Source organism: Hyperolius riggenbachi, chromosome 5 (assembly GCF_040937935.1).
Source record: "Hyperolius riggenbachi isolate aHypRig1 chromosome 5, aHypRig1.pri, whole genome shotgun sequence".
In the NCBI taxonomy this organism is placed as follows: Eukaryota; Metazoa; Chordata; class Amphibia; order Anura; family Hyperoliidae; genus Hyperolius; species Hyperolius riggenbachi.
In genome coordinates, this window is record NC_090650.1 from 80,098,144 (window position 1) to 80,118,225 (window position 20,082).

Genomic DNA, 20,082 nt, shown 5'->3' on the forward strand with positions numbered 1-20,082 from the left:
CTTGTATTTGATAAAGCCTGATGCTTGAATTGTTTGACCCGAGGAAGCGGGGCAGTCATGTGAAACCTGTTGGACAGTTATTTATTAGCACACAGTCAAAGACCACATTGACCTGATCTTTTGGAGAGGTAAGCCAACAACTTTCCTCTGGTTTTAACCTGTTTTTAACTATTTTATATGGTTTGGTGCCTCCAACCCTTGCTTCCCTCATTCATGCCTCTGCTTAGAGGCTGTTTTTAGTTTAATGGTTTTATTTCGTTTTTTAGGAGAGCAACCAAAATAGCCATTGTTCCAGCAGCCTGGACTTGAGTGGGGGTAGGTTTCTTCTCGCATGTCTTTAAGGATACCAAAGTTGAACATAAAAAGTGTTTACTTACTTGGGGCTTCTTCTAGCTCCCATAGTTTTGTAGGTTCTGCCTTGTCCTCCCGCTACTCTTACTTGATCCACTGTGTGGCCCAGTTAAGTGTGGAACTTAACCAAGTCGTGTACTACTCCCGTGGCCTGGAATGCTCTGCACATGCACACTATGTTAAGACTTGAAACCACGTATGCACAGAGCGCGCCAGGCTATTGAAGCATGATCTAGGAGGTGCGCCTCCGGGCCAGCGCATGCACAGTAATGCACGACTTCACTGAATCGCACACTTTACCAAGCCACAAAGCTGATCAAGGAAGAGGAGCAGGGGAACAGTGCGTGACCCACAAGAATACAGGGGCTGGAAGAAGCGCCTGGTAAGTAAATGAACAAAGTACAATTCCGGTATCCTTTTTGGGTGGCTGCTCAATTAGCAACCAATTTTTGTGAGGGTCCCATTTATCTACCTTTTGCACCTCAATCCTTTCTTGAATATATCACTTTATATATAGACTCCCTTTCTTTAACGGTTTTTATAGTTGCTGTAGAACTACTTGTAACTACCCCCCGGACTGTACCAATAAATTGATTTTGTTCTGAATACACAGCTTGTTGTGTCTGTTTGCAGGAGGCAAGTCCACCACTGCCTCTTAAAGCATATTTTAAAACTTTTTAAAAACTTTTTAAGTATTGTTTTTACCCTTTTGGCGCCTCTGTTCCTGTTTACACTATACTTGTAACCCAGGTACCAAATATCTCAATACTGGGTATGCCCCCTTGTGTTGCCATGCTCTGGCCTGCAGAGATATGGACTTCAAAAGACCTCAGAAAGTGTCCGGTGGCAACAATAGGCATTCATTGGATAAATGAGTTTTCTCTATCAAACCCAGGTGGAGTCCCAAGTCTTTCTTCCTGATAAAAGTGGACCAGATTTTTCTGCTATATAGAGTTCCTGGTACTGGATGTTGCAACAGAAATAAGTGTCGAGTTTGGTTCACTTGTTTGGATTCTGGGAATCTGGACATTAGCAGCAGATCCAGAGTCCTCTGCCGTCAGGGAACACCGCAGCCATGACAGGGTTTATGGGGTCTGCATAAAGCAGCTGGTACATGTGAAAGTGAACCCACATACAGATCTCTATCCTTTCAATAGCTTTTCATTTCCTTTATCATATCCTTTCTGCTGCTTCATATAAAGGCCTCCTTCAAAATGGGTACTGACGCTTATCGCATATTTCAGTTGTCAGCCTTCAGACTAGTCAGAGCTAACCATGCTCTATTCTGTGACATTTTCCAATTGTTGAGCTGTAGAAAGTCTGCAGGATCACTGTGTTCCATATAAAAGTACAGGAGGGAAAAAAAAAAAAAAAAACCTATTTGGTACAGCTTGCAGATACAGAATAGCAACGTCAACATTTCTGAACTTCTGTTGCTTTCATGTACCTGCTATGAGTGCCAAATAAAAAGTTTTGTACTTTTGTAGGAAGGCCACAGGATCACTGTATAAAATATAATGCTATAGTCTTCAGCATTGAGGTTAGGCAGCACCGCGATGCAGGACCACGCATGTCAGGGTGGGGGTACAGTATAAGCATTTGCAGTTCACTTCTGATTTGCATTTTACAATGAATAGACTCAGTGCTATGCATTTACTGCTAGATTTAGGTTACTGGAAGTCTTGCTTTGGTGCTAAGCAGTGGTTACATGTTGTATTTCACAAATGCAGATCTCACTTGGGGCACTTAATTTACAGTTACTTACTAACTTTATGGTTTAGAAAGTTAAAGTGGGCCTGTCTAATTCTCCCCTCATCTATGACTAATCACAAGTGCAATTTGATCTCTGTGATGTCAGCTGGCTGCTTCAGCAGAGCAGCTTATTTGTAAATACATGATGCTAACCCTATGTCTGCTTCCATGAAAGCAGGAAGTAGACATTGCAGAATTATGGCAGGATTTGTGTCAGCTGTAACTAACAAATGTTTTTCTTTAAAAGGTCATTATGCTGTTGCTTATATTTTAAAACAGAAAGGAAGTTCTTAGTTTAAGTCCGCGGGGTCAGGGGCAGCTCACTTGTGTTCTATGCGAGTCCAATGCTTCCTTTTTCCATCTTTGAAGGCAGCAACTCCTGCCTAAATTGGTATAGGTTCCAGAATTGAGGTCCTGTAATGCAGTACACAATAGCCCTGAGTCTAGGGGATGAGCGGCACTGTGCCTCCAGTCATAGGACCATAGCGATCCTCACACAAATCACTAGGAAGGACCTGACTACTTGTGTGTTCATTATAATGGTTGGTGGAATCACTGCTGATGGCAGAAATGTTCAGCAGCCAGCCAATATGCTGCTGCCTGGACCGCTTTAATAAAATGCATACAGTACATACATACGCTACTTCTCCCACAGTGCACTTCCACCCATAGTAAGTGCGGTTGGGAGTGGACAGGGCTCAGTACCGGCACTCTGACTGCTCTGTAACACCACACACAGCAAGGAGCGACACAGTGTATGTTCTGGCACCTCTCATGACCAGTATTTAGTTTCTCACCATCTGAATTACAGCTACTCTTCTGTGGGACCACACCAGACTACCCTTCACTCACATATACATCAGTCAGTCTCGAGTGTGCATGACCCCATAACTGGCTCATCAGCTGTACTTCAATATCCACTGTTGGTATGTACCGACCAACGTATACCAGGAATCCCACACAAGACCTGCCGTTTTGAAGAATCTCTGCCCAAGCTATCCGGCAATCACAGCCTGGCTCTTAAAATCAACACATTTTTGAGAACTGACTTGACACTCACTGCTCAATGTATCCAAACCCCTTACCAGATGCCTTTGTTACAGTTACAATCCAAACTAAAGCTGGCCATACACTAGGCCGATTCCCCGCCGATCGACAGCAGATTCGATCACTGGGATCGAATCTGCTGTCAAATCGTTAACGCTAAATTTCAATCTATTTCGTCCCGAAATAGATCGGTCCCGTCGATCGCTCTGTGCGGGAATTTACCGTCGATCGCCCGCGGGTAGGGAGCACGTCACTAGCGGCGTTCGAGTGCCCGACAACCGACGCAATACAGCTGCAATACATTACCTGCTCCTCCGGCGCGACTCCCCCGGTCTCTGCTGTCTTTTTCTCCGCTCTGATCTCCGGGTCCAGCAGGCTTCACTTCTTCCTGTCCCGGCAGGAAGTTTAAACAGTAGAGGGCGCTCTAGTATTTAAACTTCCCCCAGACAGGAAGTGAAGCCTGCCGGACCCGGAGACCAGACCAGAGCGGAGAAGAAGACAGCAGAGACCGGGGGAGTCGTGCCGGCGGAGCAGGTAATGTATGCGGGGGGGGGGGGGGGGGAAGCAAAGGCGGCAGCACCACCACCACAGATTGTGAACGGTTTCAGGCTGAATTCGATTCTCAATCGGTTTGCAGTAACGGCGGCCATACAATCCCTCTCTGATCAGATTCGATCAGAGAGGGATCTGTCTGTTGGTCGAATCTGATGGCAAATCAACCAGTGTATGGCTACCTTAAGAACTTCCTCTCTGCTCTAAAAGATTAGCTACATCATGATAACCTTTATGGGAAAAAAAAATACTTGGATTCACTTTCCAGGTTAAGCCTTAAAGCGGTTTAAAACCCTGACATAATATTCAATAAAAACATGTTTCCTACTTTTTATATGTCATACGGTTATATTTGCATTTGTGCATAAGTATTATTAATTTAGAAGTTATAGGTTCCCAAAAGTACAGTTTTTTGCTTTGTGAGCTGACTTTGCATTTTGTTAATAACCGGTTTTAATCATTCATTTATTCAGGCAGACATGCTTTGACTGTGTGTTGAGCAGCTTCTCCACAGTCAGAGAATGTGTCACATTCCTCACTTGATACATTTAAGTAAACACAAGATAACATTATCTAAAGTTTGGATGTGTCTGCATTTCACTGCACTAAACTTTCAAGCTCTGTGTGTAACCCTTTCAATGCTGGTCTAGTAAAAAAAAAAAATGCTGGTTGCATTTAATATGCTGTAAATACTGTTTTAGAGCAAAGATGAAATGCAGGGTTATATTCCGCTTTAAGGTGGCCACACACCATACAATTAAAAGATACATGTTCGCCAATTAGATCATTACGATCGGTTGTCCCCCCAAAAAATCTAAAGCTTTCGTTTTCGATTGATGAATCCTGATCGGATTTCCAGCTTTTTTCACTTTTTGGAGATTGGCATGTTGGAAATTTCAGACCAGCTTTATCAAGAACTGTATGGTGTGTGATGGATTGTTAATTACTTGATATACAGTTCCAATCAATTTTTTCTGAGCTTTCAATTATTTTATTCAGGATTGGGGAACAATTTAACAGGTGTGTGGTATATTGGTCAGATTTTTGAATTGTTACAATTAGTCAGAAAAATGTACTGCTATTCTTTAATTGAACAGATATTTAAAAAAAATGTATGGTGTGTGGCCACCTTTAGTGTTTACATACAAGGAAGCACAGCTCATGACAGAGCTCCTGCAGTCTAGTCACAGCTACTGATAAGATCGTTTGATCTGGCTAAACACTGAGCACAGTGCAGTGAATGTCCTAAGCAGCTATGTGGAATAAAGACTTTTCATTGTGTGTTGTGCAAGAGATTGCATCCGCTTTAATAGTTGTGGCTGATTGGTGTGTTTGTTTGGTTATTTTTATAGCTCAGGCCAGGGAAAGCTTAAATCCAACTAAATGTGACTGGGTGTCCGTGGGCACATTTGTGCACTTTTGATAAATGATGTGAAAGTACACAACAAGAGTATTGCTCCAGACATGACAGACATGGATAGCAAAAAGAAAAACGTACCTGTTCAGAGTCATTGAAGTCGCACTCTTTAACTACCACAAGCCCCCCCTTCTGGCTCGGATGACCTTGGGCTACAAGACAGCGGTTTGTTTGCATGTTCATTAACTGAAAAAAAAAAAAAATATTTTCATTCCCAATGATTAGGTCTGTTGACGGATATAATATGCTAACATTATGTTCACAGCTGGAAGGAGGAATTATGGGAAGGATGTAGAGGTACGTGGAGCACTGGCACCTGAGGCAGCGATCAAGGTGAGGTAAACCCCCACACCCTGCATCTGCTAGTCCCCTGAATTTTGCCTTCACCCACTCATCCTTATTTATTAGCGATTTGGGGTTGAGTTCGTGGTCTGAGACAAGGATAGGGCAGGGTTCCATTACTGAATTTCTCCAAAGAAAAAAATAAATTATTAATAATAATAATAAATTTATTTCACTGCCTTTAAAAGTGAGGTTTTTCCATTTTAACAGGTATGTTCCCGCACATCTTTTCCTTGGGGCTGAAGGGACTTTATGCCCTCTGGCGGCCCCAAGAACAAAAATTATTCTTGGCGGCCTCTAACCCTTTCCCCACATTATATAAAAAAGGACATTTAGCTGAGGGGCACAATGGCTAATGCTCTCCATACACAGGTTGAGAGTGGCCCAATTTGGCAAGCAGTCAGATACTACTTAATTGAAAAATGATTGTTAAGTTGCCATTAACCTATCCTGATGGCTGAATGACTTTTGGAAGTGTTTACCACAAAAAAATAAATAAAAAAAAAAAAAAATTATGACTCCACAGAGCTTGCTGGTTTTATACTGCCTGATGCTCCTAATCACTTTTTCTATGGTAATCTGGTCTATGGTAAAAAAAAGTTAATTAGTCAGCCTTTAGGATCAACAGTTCAGGTGAAGATTATATTAAAGTAATTGGATCTGGAGTTCTGGCACTGAAATCCCAGGTGTAAAAAGTGGCAAGGACACGGTCTGCTGCTTCTACAGTCATGGCCGAAATTGTTGGCACCCCAGAATTTTTCCCAAAAAAAATCAAGTATTTCTCACAGAAAAGTATTGCAGTAACACACATTTTTCTATACGTTTATTCCCTTTCTGTGCAGTGGAACAAAACAAAAAAAAGGGAGGGAAAGAAAAGAGGCAAATTGGACATACTGTCACACAAAACTCCAAAAATAGGCTGGACAAAATTATTGGCACCCTTAATATTTGGTTGCACACCCTTTGGAAAAAAAATAACTGAAATCAGTAGCTTTCTATAACCAGAAATAAGTGTCTTACACCTCTCACCCAGAATTTTGGAGCACTCTGCTTTTGCAAACTGCTCCAGTTCTCTTTTATTAAAAGGGCGCCTTTTCCCAGCAATTTTAAGATCTCTCTACAGGTGTTCAATGGGCTTTAGATCTGGACACATTGCTGGCCACTTCAAAACTCTCCAGCGCTTTGTTGCCATCCATTTCTGGGTGCTGCTGGAAGACCCAAGATCTTGACGCAAACCCAGCTTTAAGACACGTTTGCGCATTACACACGTAACGTGTAAAAATGTACTTGTTGATGTCTGCAAAAGCTTCCTGCACCAGCAGGGATGCGTAAAAACGTACGCATGGCGGCTGGCCGACTCCTAGCCGGTAAAAACGAAACTAGCTGGCAGCGGGGGACCAGAGGAGCCTTGATTGACTGCGAGGGCACAGGATGGCTGCAGGGGACTAGTAGATGCCCCAGGTAACTAACAAAATTTTTTTTTTTTTTTTTTTTTTTACAGTGAAGGTGCCTTTAAAGTTTTTTAAAAGTTATGCTAAAACACATGCTGTAGACATATCAAAGCACTGAGTTTTTACGGGCTCAACCCCGATCATGGGCCGTCCGGCAGGCTGTCAGCAGCGCTGTTTCACTGGGCTCCGGCTAACACACACCACGCCGACCTCACTTCCACCCTCTGCGTTCCACGTACACGCGTCCTGGCCCTACAGGTTTCGTCACTTCCTGTGTCTCATCAGGGGCATGCGCGTACGTGTGGAATGGGCCTAAGAGGGGCACATGGTGGGTATAACCCACATACAGATATGGGGCCCAATAGACGAGCATGGAGACTGCAGGGCCAGAGAGAACCCCCACGAGAGCAGAGGGGTTTATGGACATAGAGGAACGGGTCTAGGTGGACCTCAACCACTAAAGTACTACCCTAATTATGGAGTCCCAATACAGAATAGATATGATCCACTTTCACAGCAGGGGAGTAATTAACCTTTTTTGGAGGAGGGCTCTCAGCAGCGCTGTCTCACTGGGCTCTGGCTAACGTACACCACGCCGACCTCACTTCCGCCCACTGCGTTCCACGTACACGCGTCCCGGTCCTACCGGTTTCGTCACCTCCTGTGACTCATCAGGGGCATGTGCGTACCATGGTACGTGTAGAACTTATGCTGTAAACCCCTCCCAGCTTTGCCGTCATCTATAGCTATCAAAACTAGTTGTATGTATAACCCTAGCAACACTCCCAGCTACCCCGCCCCTCAAGGTGAGCACTCCGCCCGGAGGCAGCACGCAATAGAGCCTGCCGTTACACAAAAATACTTATGCATACTATATATTAAATAGCAATATAAACTGCCCACAATACATTGTTCGGCCGCAGCCAATCCCCAAAACCATTAAATAATTCCAACTCCTAACCCCCTTCACAAAATACCCCCCCCCTCCCCCCCAAAAACACCTAACAAAATTCACAACACAACTCCTCCCCAGCCAAATATCCCCACTCTACAGGAGATCGGGTGAAACCTCCTCCTCCACCCAAATCAAATATAGGTCCAACAATGATCATCCCTATGCATGTGGTTACACTCATCTACCTTAGATCAGAGGTACAGTTGTACAAATATCAAATGAAGCCCCCCTTACACTTTGCCCCAAAGGGGCATGAACTCCACATCTTGAGAGGCAACCCCACTATCACCACATTCCTTAAAGCTACAGCGTCAACCACTAATCATTACTCAAATAGCACATCAAATCAATATCTATGTTTAATACCTTTGGTTTTAAAGTATTCAAATGGCATATCCACCAGGTTTCCCTCTTAGAGACTTCTCTGGTAAAGTTACAACCCCTCCAATTTCGTTGCATTTTCTCCAACCCACAAAAGGACAAATACCTTGGATCACTTTGGTGTACCTTTTTAAAGTGGGCAGACAGGCTATGCCCCACCAGACCATTGGTAATATTCCTAACATGCTTCCCTATTCTCTCACCCACATACTGATAGCCACAAGGGCACCAAGCTAAATATACCACACCCAGGTCATTACACGAAACAACTAATCTTAGTTGTTTGTTGTTTTTTGGTCATACAAACTGACTACTTCCTTCCTCCTCGAGGCCTTTGCCTCCCTACACCCTTTACATTTTCTACATGGGAAGAAGCCAGGAGTTTGCCAACCGTAAGGTCCATCTTCTTTTTTCTTTGGCTCCACACAACTTGGAGACAGGCAATTCCTCAAATTAGGACTTTTACGATACATAAACTTCAGTTTTTCTGGCAATATGCAGTTTAATTCTGTATCTGAAAGAAGTATAGCCCAATATTTATAAAACATGTTTTGCAAAGATTCATACTGACAATTGAAATCTGACAAATGCTAAACTAGGATTCTCATCCCCCTTATCCTTGTGCCCATGTACCATTTCACTCCTATTCATGTTTCTCACATTACGTTGTTCCATATTCAAAAATTACTCCTCATACCCTTTTTCCAATAATCTATCAACTAACACCTGTGATTGTGTATAGTCCGACACAAAAAAATATTTAAAGATTTAATTTTCTAGTAAACTTTGGGATCTATATAGTTGTCAAACATATTAAGGCCTTTCTTAGGGGCATATTTCAAGCCCTCATTCAACATTTTTGTCTCCTGTTTAGTTAAAGGTACCCCACTCAAATTAAAAATATCTTTTCCCTCCACTACCTCCTCTTTTTTATGCTGCCTTCTCCCTCCCCTTGTTCCTCTTCTAGACCTCTTTTGCCTGGGGTATGCCTGATATATTCTTGATCTGTCCAATCGCTCTGTTGGTATTGTGGGTCCTCCTCCAAAAAAGGTTCACAACTCCCCTGCTGTGAAAGTGGATCATATCTATTCTGTATTGGACTCCATAATTGGGGTAGTACTTCAGTGGTTGAGGTCCACCTAGACCCGTTCCTCTATGTCCATAAGCCCCTCTGCTTCCAGGGGGTCCTCTCTGGCCCTGTCGTCTCCATGCTGGTCTGTTGGACCCCATATCTAGATGTGGGTTATACCCACCATATGCCCCTCTTAGGCCCATTCCACACGTACTATCGTACGCGCATGGCCCTGATGAGTCACAGGAAGTGACAAAACAAGGGCCGGGACGCGTGTACGTGGAACGCAGAGGGCGGAAGTGAGGTTGGCGTGGTATGCGTTAGCCGGAGAGACAGCGCTGCTGAGAGCCTGCCGTACAACCCACGATCGGGGTTGAGCCCATAAATACTCAGTGCTTTGATAAGTCTACAGCATGTGAGTGTTTTACCATAACTTTTCATAAACTTTAAATACAGTTTTGCACTATGGAGCCAATTGGTTTGTTTTGAGGTGCTTTCTGATATGAAGCTGCATTTGAGCCTTTAAAGAGGATCCGTGGTGATCATGATAGGCAGAGGGAGGCCTGGATATCCCTGCAGATGCTGTGGACCCGATCTGATAGAGGGTCAATATCTAGCAGTGAGTGTCCCATCTTGAGGGTGTGGTGGTGGTGCGCACTGTAAAGGCTATCTGCATCACGAACTTCAGCTGTATGTCAAGGAAATACGACGGACTAGAAGAGTTTGGGTCTGAGGCTCAAGTGGGACTATCATATGTGCGCTGTGTCATAAAATATAACTTGATGTGGAATGTCCAACAGGAATAGAATTGCATTGATGGTAATATGCATTGCAACGCATTCAATGTGGAAACACCCCAATACTCAGAGTATGTCCCAGACTGAATACGGTGGTCAGATGCCTGCATGTTTGCCACAGGTGTGTGAGATCTGTTAGAGCAGTATAACTGCCCAGCAGCTGCCAGTTATTACCCTAAGGCCTCGTTCACATCATTTAGCGCAGATGGCTGTGCGATCGGAACGCAACGCGTCCAATCGCACGCCATCTGCGCTCCTATGTGCTGCGCTGCAGTTCCCATTCATTACAATGAATGGGATCTGCGCTGCGATTCACAAAAATGCGTGCAGTACGCGATAGCGCAATCGCGCTGCCACGCAGCGCATATGATGGGAACGGTAGAAGGGCTGTCTATGCCCTTCTACCGTTCTTGCGTGTCGCACACTATACGCGCTGCCATAATGCGCACGGCAGCGCATATAGTCTGAACGAGGCCTAAGAAATAACCACATTCATATTCCTCAGAGTTGGTTTCCTTACATGCGGGCACCACTCCAGATCACAGTGTGCCAGCAGATATTCCAGCAGCTCATTAGCTTATTTAATCATTCAGGATTCATTAAATGCACCGCGATAACTGATGCATTCAACTGATTTTTCTGGACGCCAAATCAAATGCAGAACACAATTAAATTATGCAGATTAATTTATTAGCCTTTCAATTAGCAATGCAAATTCTCGTTACGAGATCATATTCATAATTATTGCATCATTTTGACAGTGGACTCCGGGATGTGCTGGATAAAAGGTATCCCCCCCCCCCCCCACCACCTCTTTAAATCTGCTACTGCTCTACTGCTATTTGTGAATAACATTTTTCCCTTGCCAATACCAAGCTTTGAAATGGCATTTCTTAAGTGAGCGGACATGGAGTTTCCCCAAAAACACATCCCAGTCTGACAATGATGCTCAGATCCAAACCTGTTGGAAATAGTTAATTCGCAAAAAAACTGTCTGTCCCCGAGCGCTGAAAGCCCTAGCTATGCCTCTGTATATAAGCACTGAGCATCATGCTAAACGTACAGTTGCATCAATATTCATGATGTGTAACACTGATGGAAAATATATTCCCTTAAACCGGGCAGGTCTCCAGTAGTGATGTCTTACTCTGAGCATCCTGGTCAGAGGCTGCTTCCCAGAGATTATGTGGATGAGGCTGTGGGTAATATGGCACAAATGTTCTCGCTCTTTGCTCTTTTATTGTTAAAGGATACCTTATTCCTAACAATATGGCAAAAATGATACCCTGTGTGTGTGGGGAGTAGTGCTGTAAATTGGCGCATTACGAAGTCCTGGTTGGCACATGCGCAGTATGTCCTCAGGAGTACACGCCCACTCCCAAGGGAAGTAGTACCGATGCATGTGCCCTCTGACCCAGACATACTAAGTGGTGCATGCGCAATATGTCTGCTCGAGATTGTGCTTCCCACCGACTTCAAGTCTAGTGTGCGTTATTCTTCTTGTTGCGGGAGTGCCTGTGTCCTCCCACAGCCATACTGCGCATGCACCGACCAGGACTTTGGAATGGGCCAATTTACTGAGGCCGACTCCGGGGCAAGGGAGGTGCGGTAAGCTTCTGTCCTACCCCCCATACACAAACAAGGCATAATTTTTGCCATATTGTTAGAACTAAGCTATCCTTTAATTCATCCCAGAAGAAGGCAATGATTCTGTAGGGCTGGTATCGAACATCTGCTGGTATTGGACAGGTCATTCTGCCTGTGTCCTTCCCTCTTATATGCATAGCAGTGGATTTTTGCCAGGCGGACACTGGTGGTCACCTTCTAATGCAAACAGCCACTTAGTGTTATATTCTTATATTACTTGGGAGGGAATCTCCACATTACTTCCCTGCACCATGGGTACACCAGGTTGAGTGTATTTTTTCCCCCCTGATTTTTGTTCTCTAAAGCTAGGTGCGTCTTAGGTCCAAAAACTATGGTACCTTGGTTTCACTTACCTGGGGCATCTACCAGCCCCCTGCAGCCATCCTGTGCCCTCGCAGTCAGTCATGTCCTCTGGTCCCCCGCCACAGGGGGCTGTAGATGCCCCAGGTAAGTGAAACTTTTTTTTTGTTCGAGTTAAGGTTCACTTGGGGCTTCTGCCAGCCACGTGCAGCCTTCCTATCCCATGGCTGTCCTCCACGATCCTATGTTCTCCCGCCGCCAGCTACTTTTGGTACTGTCCTACCGTCGACTTAGAAGTCACGCGTATCTTTCTAGCCTGCAGTAGTGTCCTGTGCTAATGGCTTTTCTTATCTTTTTTTTTTTCCATTCACTTCTATGAGGAATTGGAGCGGTGAAACAATCAAGCGGAATATCGGACATGACGGAAATTATCAATCGAACGCTTCTATCGTGCGGGAAAACGAAACGTGTGTTCCCAGCATAAGTCAAACACTTTTTTGTCATTTCAGTTCCGCTTTAAAATGTACACATTACAAATATTCTTATTTGATGCACAATTCAATGTCAGACGCTTCCTTTAATAGAATTTATGTAATACAGTTCGCTAAGAATGCTTTGATATAATTCAGTGTTCAAATGACCGCTCATAAAAAGGGGCCGTTGTTGAAGGAGGAGGTAGCTGCAGATAAGACTATAGACGTTGTACACCCCTGGGCAGAAAGTGGTAGAATCCTAGCTGCTTACCCTCCCACGCTGCAGGATTTTTGGTCGCTTCTGGCCTCTGTTGACAAATACAGGCGGCTGGGGTTTGGCGTTGGGCCCAGATATCTGCATCTCAGGGTAGATATTGTCCAGGTACCATTTAAAGGATTTGCACTTTAACCGGCTTCTCAATGCCAAACGTTCACTGATGTCACCATAGTCCCTGTTCCTGAGCTCGGGTCGGAGGGCAAAGTACTGTTCCTAAATACAGAAGACAAAATGTAACACGGGAAGCAATGAAAGGTGCACAGTCAAAACGTTGATTTTTTATTAAGGCGGATCTGAACTCACAACTTTCTCTCTGCTCTAAAAGATGAGCAACAGCATAATAACCTTTAAAAAACAACATTTCACAGCTGATACAAATCCTGCAATAAATCTGCAGTGTCTACTTCCTGCTTTCATTGAAGCAGATAAATTGTTAAAATCCTGTGTTTACAAATTAGCTAGATTCCTGAGCTGACACGGCTGAGAGATAAAATTATGGTGGTGATTAGTCATAGATGAGGGGGAATAAGACAGGCTAAACTCTCTAAAATACATACAGGGTGCATTTCTCTATGTTCTCCTTCTGTCCAGTGCTTGAGTTCAGGTCCACTTTAAATAGTAAATTGCTTGTGAATTCCCTAACAGATACATCTCCATAATCTATGATTACCTTATAATCATCCATCCACACATGAGCCAACCGCAAAGAATTGTGGGCCATAGTGTCATGTCCCCCCGGTGAGCCATATGGACGTCTCTTGCGGAAGATGTGACCCACTCGAGAGCATGGTACAATGAGCAAACTTCCACCACACATCCAGATCTGAAACCGACAAAATAGATTCCATTATTACTACCTTCTAACACTGGCACAATCCAGCTCTCCTTTACAGCAGAGATTTGCAGAATAGATCAGATACTTGGCCATGTTGAAGTATCAACAGATTACCTTAAACTGCACTATAGTAAAACAACCACAAGATGTCAGGGTGTGTAGAATAAAATGTTGATCTGAATGGGATTGTTATTTCCTGTATTCACTGTGTTCTCACTGTTCTAAAGAAGCTGCATTTACTGACGGTGGTGTACGATATATGTATGCAGGTTTTTCTTCAGTAAAAAAAAAAAAAAAAAAAAGTTCAACCTCGTTATGTCTGCGTGTAAAGAACAGTAAGCTTCAACAGGCACACTTTCTTGTCATGTTCTGTTCAGATTTGACTGAAGGTAAATCAAAAACACTCGACTGATTAATGCAAAGTCAAGCTGAAAATCAAAACTGGAAAATTTAGTACATTTATAAGAGATGCCAGTTGAATTTTGTATTCAATACCTGGGTATTGCCAAGAATTACAATATTGGTAATTTTCCATAACCAATATTCTACCATTTTCTTTCTCATCTCCTAAAGGTGGCAACCAATGATCCAATTTCTAGCGAGAAATCGTTCGAGCGATCAAATTCGGATCGGAAATGAAATTGTTCACTACACCATCAACGATCCAATCTTTGCTTCCTATCACAACCAACAAGAAAATCCAAATTTTGGTTTGGCGAAAATTCAATCGGATGATTGTTTTTATAATCATTCGTAATTGATTGTGCCCATCAACGGAGATTATTTACAACCAATCCGATCAGAACTTCTGACCGCTCAAACGAGATTTCGCTAGAAATTGGACAGTTAGTGGCCACCTTAACACTAATCCCCCTCCTCAAGCAAATCCCTACTGATTCGACTGACACCAACTCCCTAAGCATAAGAATACCCCTACGTACATGCCTGACACTGACCCCCCTCCCATATATTACCCCTATCTGCACACCGATCACTAAAGCATACCCCTATCTGCATGTCTAACACAAACGTCCCTCCCTGCTACCCAATCGCCCAACACTAACCCTCACAGGGCTTAGCTATAAATTTATTATAGCAAAAACTCATACACTATAGCTGAACTCATAACCTCATACTAAAATACCATGCTCACTCCTCTGCCGCAGCTGTGCCTGGCCTACCCAGGGGACATCCCTAGTTACTTTATTTCACTTCCAAACAACCAGTACTTGCATTCGAATATCCACCCACCATGACTTCACTAGGCACAAGAGCATTTCACAGCTTTTTGGCCAGGACCGAGAAGTGCGAGTCGATGGCAAAAAATAAAAGTTTGCACATGGAGGGCAAGTTTTATTTAAAATAGACAAAACAGTCTTCAAACCACTAGTCTAAACAAGGAGTAGAAAAATAGAAGCGATCTTCAGTATTCCTTGCAACAAGTATGAAGTCAGAACACCTCATCTCCCTACTTGAATTAAGTGTGTTTAAAGGGACAACACAGTAAGGCCTGGAACCCACTACAAAATTCTGTCGCTAATCGCAATCGCTAGCTTTTTGTATGAGCAGTTTGAGAGCGATTTCATGAGCAATTTTGTTAGAGTTTTTAAAAAGTGTCAGCTTTTTTTCAGCGATTGTGTAGCGATTAGCGGTTTAAATTCTGATTGGTCCTTTCAACTAATTTTAACTTATTTACAGTGTGCAGTAATGTAAAAACGCTAGCAAAATCGCACTGTTTAGGTTTTGATGAGCGATTATGCCAGTGTTTATATACTTTACATTGCAGAAACGCTAACGCTAATTGCTAAACGCTAAAAGTGCTGCATGTCCTGCGTTTGAGATTTTGGTAATCGTAATCGCTCCAGTGGAATTTGGCCCATCTATTAACATTAGCTAAGCGTTGAGGGAAATCGCTAGCGGTTTGAATCGCTCCCTAAATGCTCACAAAATCGCTCTAGTGGGTTCCAGCCCTAAGGCCTGTTTTCCACGGACTGTTAATAGGCAGTGAAATACCTCTCAAACTCTCACAACTGCCTGCTGCTGCCTGGCAACTGCTTGCTGAACACAGTTCAACTGTCCGTGGAAATAAGCCCTCAAGAATGTCAATTGCCCGGCAATCCTGCTGATCTCTTTGGCTGCAGTGCTGTTGGGCTAGCACACATGAAACAAGTATGCAGCTAATATGGCCAAACTTTACTCACAGCACCTGATGTCCATACTACTTCTGGGTCAGTGGCTTAAAGTATTAAAGATACAGGATTATTATGACAGCCTGGAAATTAGCATAGTTTATTAGGAAATGTGTGGGTGATGTCATGAACTTCTGCTCCACCCTCTCCACCAGTGCAGTGCCACATTCCTGTGTGTGAACAATGTTTTTAGTTCCAATTAACCCTCTTCACAAAACCATTGCAATTTCCCTGATGCAGTGGAGAGTAGACAGGGCCAATGAGCAGAGAAGGTTCAGCAAGAGCAGGAACATCCACAAAGCAACCTAGGCAGGCGGGACAGGGCCAAGGAGCAGAGGAGGTTCACCAAGAGCAGAAACACCCACAAAGCAACCTAGGCAGGCGGGACAGGGCCAAGGAGCAGAGGAGGTTCATCAAGAGCAGGAACATCCACAAAGCAGCCTAGGCAGGTGGGACAGGGCCAAGGAGCAGAGGAGGTTCAGCAAGAGCAGGAACATCCACAAAGCAACCTAGGCAGGCGGGACAGGGCCAAGGAGCAGAGGAGGTTCAGCAAGAGCAGGAACATCCACAAAGCAACCTAGGCAGGTGGGACAGGGCCAAGGAGCAGAGGAGGTTCAGCAAGAGCAGGAACATCCACAAAGCAACCTAGGCAGGTGGGACAGGGCCAAGGAGCAGAGGCGGTTCAGCAAGAGCAGGAATATCCACAAAGCAACCTAGGCAGGTGGGCTGTGTAAGCATACCTATGAAATAGCCGCTGGGAGATTTGGGTGCAGGATAAAGCCAATATACAGCTTACCCTGCTCCTGCACAAGTCCCAGCTGCGCTAATTACTATTCCCCCTCCAGGTCACTGTGAATGGTGGGGAATGTAATTCGGCTTTCAGCTATTGCTGGCGGCTGAATTACATGGTTTTAAAAGTAATTTGAGCTCAGTCTTTTGAGCGCCGCTATAGCCGGAATTCCTATTACAACCTATGGTGGTGCCGGCTGCGCCCAAATCGCCTGCTTTTTCACTCAGTCAAGGTGGCCAACTGCCACTTTCTAAGGCCCATCTTCTTCCACCTCAGATTGCAAAAAAATAAATAAATAAATAAATTTAAAAAAATAAAAAAAAAGGACTGTCAGGAAGAGCCAAAGCTCTTTGACTAGGCATTGACTCTAGTCATCATCCATCACTGGGTTCAAACACTGCTACAGCAGCAAGAGGATGAGGGGTGCAGTCAAGAGGATTCAAAAGCAGAAAGGTCTGCATTTTATAATGTACATATTGCCCTCTAAGTTGAAAGCCATACAGCACATCTTCGGTTCCACTTTAGAGGTAAAAGGATCAGTATAGCAGCCAGTAGTATTGTGCTATATAGTAGACAACAGTGGTAATCTTAAAGTGACTCTGTATGTAAAAAAAAAAAACTCGGGAGGCAAGTATCCCCATAGAGTTGTTTTGTTTTTTTTATACAGATCCTCAAGTTGCTTAGTCCACATTAGCATCTTTCCTGAAATCCACTTTATTCAGCCTGTGACAGGTTACATACCCGGAATGAAATCTCCAGGTTCTCTCCACCCCAGATGTCCATGCCACTATCATATCGGCCCAGTGTATTAAAGTACTCCCTGTCCATGGCAAAAAGACCTCCAGCCATAGTGGGAGACCTGGAATTTAAAAAAAAATAAATAAAATCTGTTAATTCATGATTGTGCTACGTCCTTCAATAACAAGAAAGCATAACATATACATGTTGCAGGAGCATAAATTTGGATCTATTAATATCCAAATAAAGATCGAGTTTGGTTCAAAAGCATCAAACAGCAGACTGAAGTAGCAGATCATAGTGTGATTTTCTGACAAAGCAGCTGGTCACATGATGGCAGATTTCCAGTAACTGTTTGTTCAGCAGCATTAACATAAATGGTGAGGAGTGTGATACAACTACAACAATAGGATTGCAAGATTTGCAAATGCTTAACCAGTTCCCTTACCCTGGTCATTTTCCCCGTTCAGCTCAGCTCTGATTACTTTGGCAATAAACTATCAATAATCGCAACTAAAATATTTATGTATTTTTTTCCTGGACAAAGGAAAAGCTAGGCTTTTTGTGGCTGATATTTGTTTTTAGTAATTACCTTATTTTCTATGGATTTTAAAGGGAAAATAAGGAAATAAAGTGAAAAAATACACAATTTATCCACTTTCATACATTCTAGCTTAAATGTAAAACAGTTCTATTGTACATGAAACCCACACTTTGTATACAATCTGCTACTATCTTCTCCTAGATTGTTCACTTTACACTTGTTTACTAATTAACTCTGCAATTGAATTCCCTGGGAGTAGGAGAGGGGATTGTTGTCATTACTTTACAACTCTGTAGTGATCTTATCAGGTCAGAGATAAATAAACAGTGTTATCTAAGATTTTGTTGGAGAGTGCAGAGACTTAAGGTAGCCATACACTGGTCGATTTGCCATCAGATTCGACCAACAGATAGATCCCTCTCTGATCGAATCTGATCAGAGAGGGATCGTATGGCTACCTTTACAGCAAACAGATTGTGAACCGATTTCAGCCTGAAACCGTTCACAATCTGTTGTGGTGGTACTGCTGCTGCTGCCCCCGCCCGCCCGCATACATTACCTGCTCCGCCGGCGCGACTGCAGTCTCCCGGTCACCGCTGCTCCGTCTGCGCTCTGGTCTCCAGATCCGGCATGCCTCACTTCTTCTAGCCCGGCAGGAAGTTTAAACAGTAGAGGGCGCTCTACTGTTTAAACTTCCTGCCGGGCTAGAAGAAGTGAGGCATGCCGGACCTGGAGACCAGAGCGCAGACGGAGCAGCGGTGACCGGGAGACTGCAGTCGCGCCGGCGGAGCAGGTAATGTATGCGGGCTCTATTGCGTCGGTCGTCGGGCACTCGAACGCCGCTAGCGATGCGCTCTTTACCCGCGGGCGATCGACGGTTATTTTCCGCACGGCACGATCGACGGGATCGGACGAAATGGATCGAAATTCGGCGTGTAGCGTGAACGATTGGCAGCAGATTCGATCCCAGTGATCGAATCTGCTGTCGAAACGAGCGCAAATCGGGCCAGTGTATGGCCTGCTTTAAGGTCCGTACACACGCCGGACTGCAGGCAACGACGGGTCCGTCACCTCCCGCTGGGTGAGCGTTCCAGCGACAGTCCGGCGTGTGTACAGTCTGTCTGCAGACTGAGACGGCTGTTTCTGAGCGATTCGCCCGGCGGATCACTCAGAAACAGCCGTATCAGTCCGCTGACAGACTGTACACACGCCGGACTGTCTGCTGAAAACCCGCCCAGCGGGAGGTGACGACAGACCCGGCGTTGCCTGCAGTCCGGCGTGTGTACGGACCTTTATATTCAAGTCATAGGGAAGTGGTTAAGGAAAGGAGGCGATTATGTGGAGAATCAGAAGATTACATTTGTTCATCAGTTTAGTCCCAGTTAAGGTCCGTACACACGGTTGATCAAAGGCAACGACGGGTCCGTCGTCACCTCCTGCTGGGCGTGTTTTTAGTAGACAATACAGCGTGTGTACAGTCTGTCGCTGGACTGATAAGGCTGTTTCTGAGCGATCCGCCCGGTGTATGGACCTTTAGACATGAGTGTCCTCACATGCTACCAACACAACAGATCATCTTTCTGGAAGAAAAGTGTGGCAGGAAGGGTGAGCAGCCCCCAAAGTAACTATTTTTTACATAAGAAAATAACACAGTGCCTAAATTCCCATAACTAAAGCAATTACCGGTAGAGTAAAAAGCAGCCAAACAAAATGACTTTCTCCTTGCAGTTCATAGATTATGTTAGTCTTTCTAATATTCAGCACACAGTCTATAAATCCACCTCCACCATCCAAGTCAAAACAGTGCAGTATTACGATCCTATCCATGAGCCAGCTTCACCCCAGAGGACATGACACTCACCACAGGCCAGTTAGTGTCTGCGCTAATCCGGAGACAGAAAGCAGCACTGGGGCGTCAGTGGAAAAGGTGTTGAGATGGCAGGAAATTTAAAACTATCCACTAGATGACAGATCTCAGCGCTAAATCTTTTTATTAAAAAATGCAATCCAAATGGGTGAAAAAAAAAAAAAAAACTCATCTTAAAACATGACATTTTCCTGTTTAACTAGATCCAACTCACAGAGACAGTAACCAGTCAAAAAGTGCTAATTCAGCATATGCAGGGCACACTGCTCCTACCACGCCGACACAGAATGCAATTTTTAATAAAG

The 20,082-nt window shown here is 44.1% G+C and overlaps 1 protein-coding gene across 3 annotated transcripts in view; it reads right to left on the bottom strand.

Annotated features, from left to right (window-relative positions):
• Window positions 1-20,082, bottom strand: part of GALNT11 (polypeptide N-acetylgalactosaminyltransferase 11) — a 77,663-nt gene that overhangs the window by 17,622 nt on the left and 39,959 nt on the right. For all 3 annotated transcript variants that reach the window (XM_068235909.1, XM_068235910.1, XM_068235908.1), the window contains exons 7-10: window positions 17,370-17,487; window positions 13,485-13,637; window positions 12,809-13,027; window positions 5,201-5,305 (exon numbers count right to left, since the gene is read on the bottom strand). In XM_068235909.1, coding sequence (XP_068092010.1) covers window positions 5,201-5,305; window positions 12,809-13,027; window positions 13,485-13,637; window positions 17,370-17,487 — 595 coding nt within the window. The remainder of the gene's footprint in view (window positions 1-5,200; window positions 5,306-12,808; window positions 13,028-13,484; window positions 13,638-17,369; window positions 17,488-20,082) is intronic.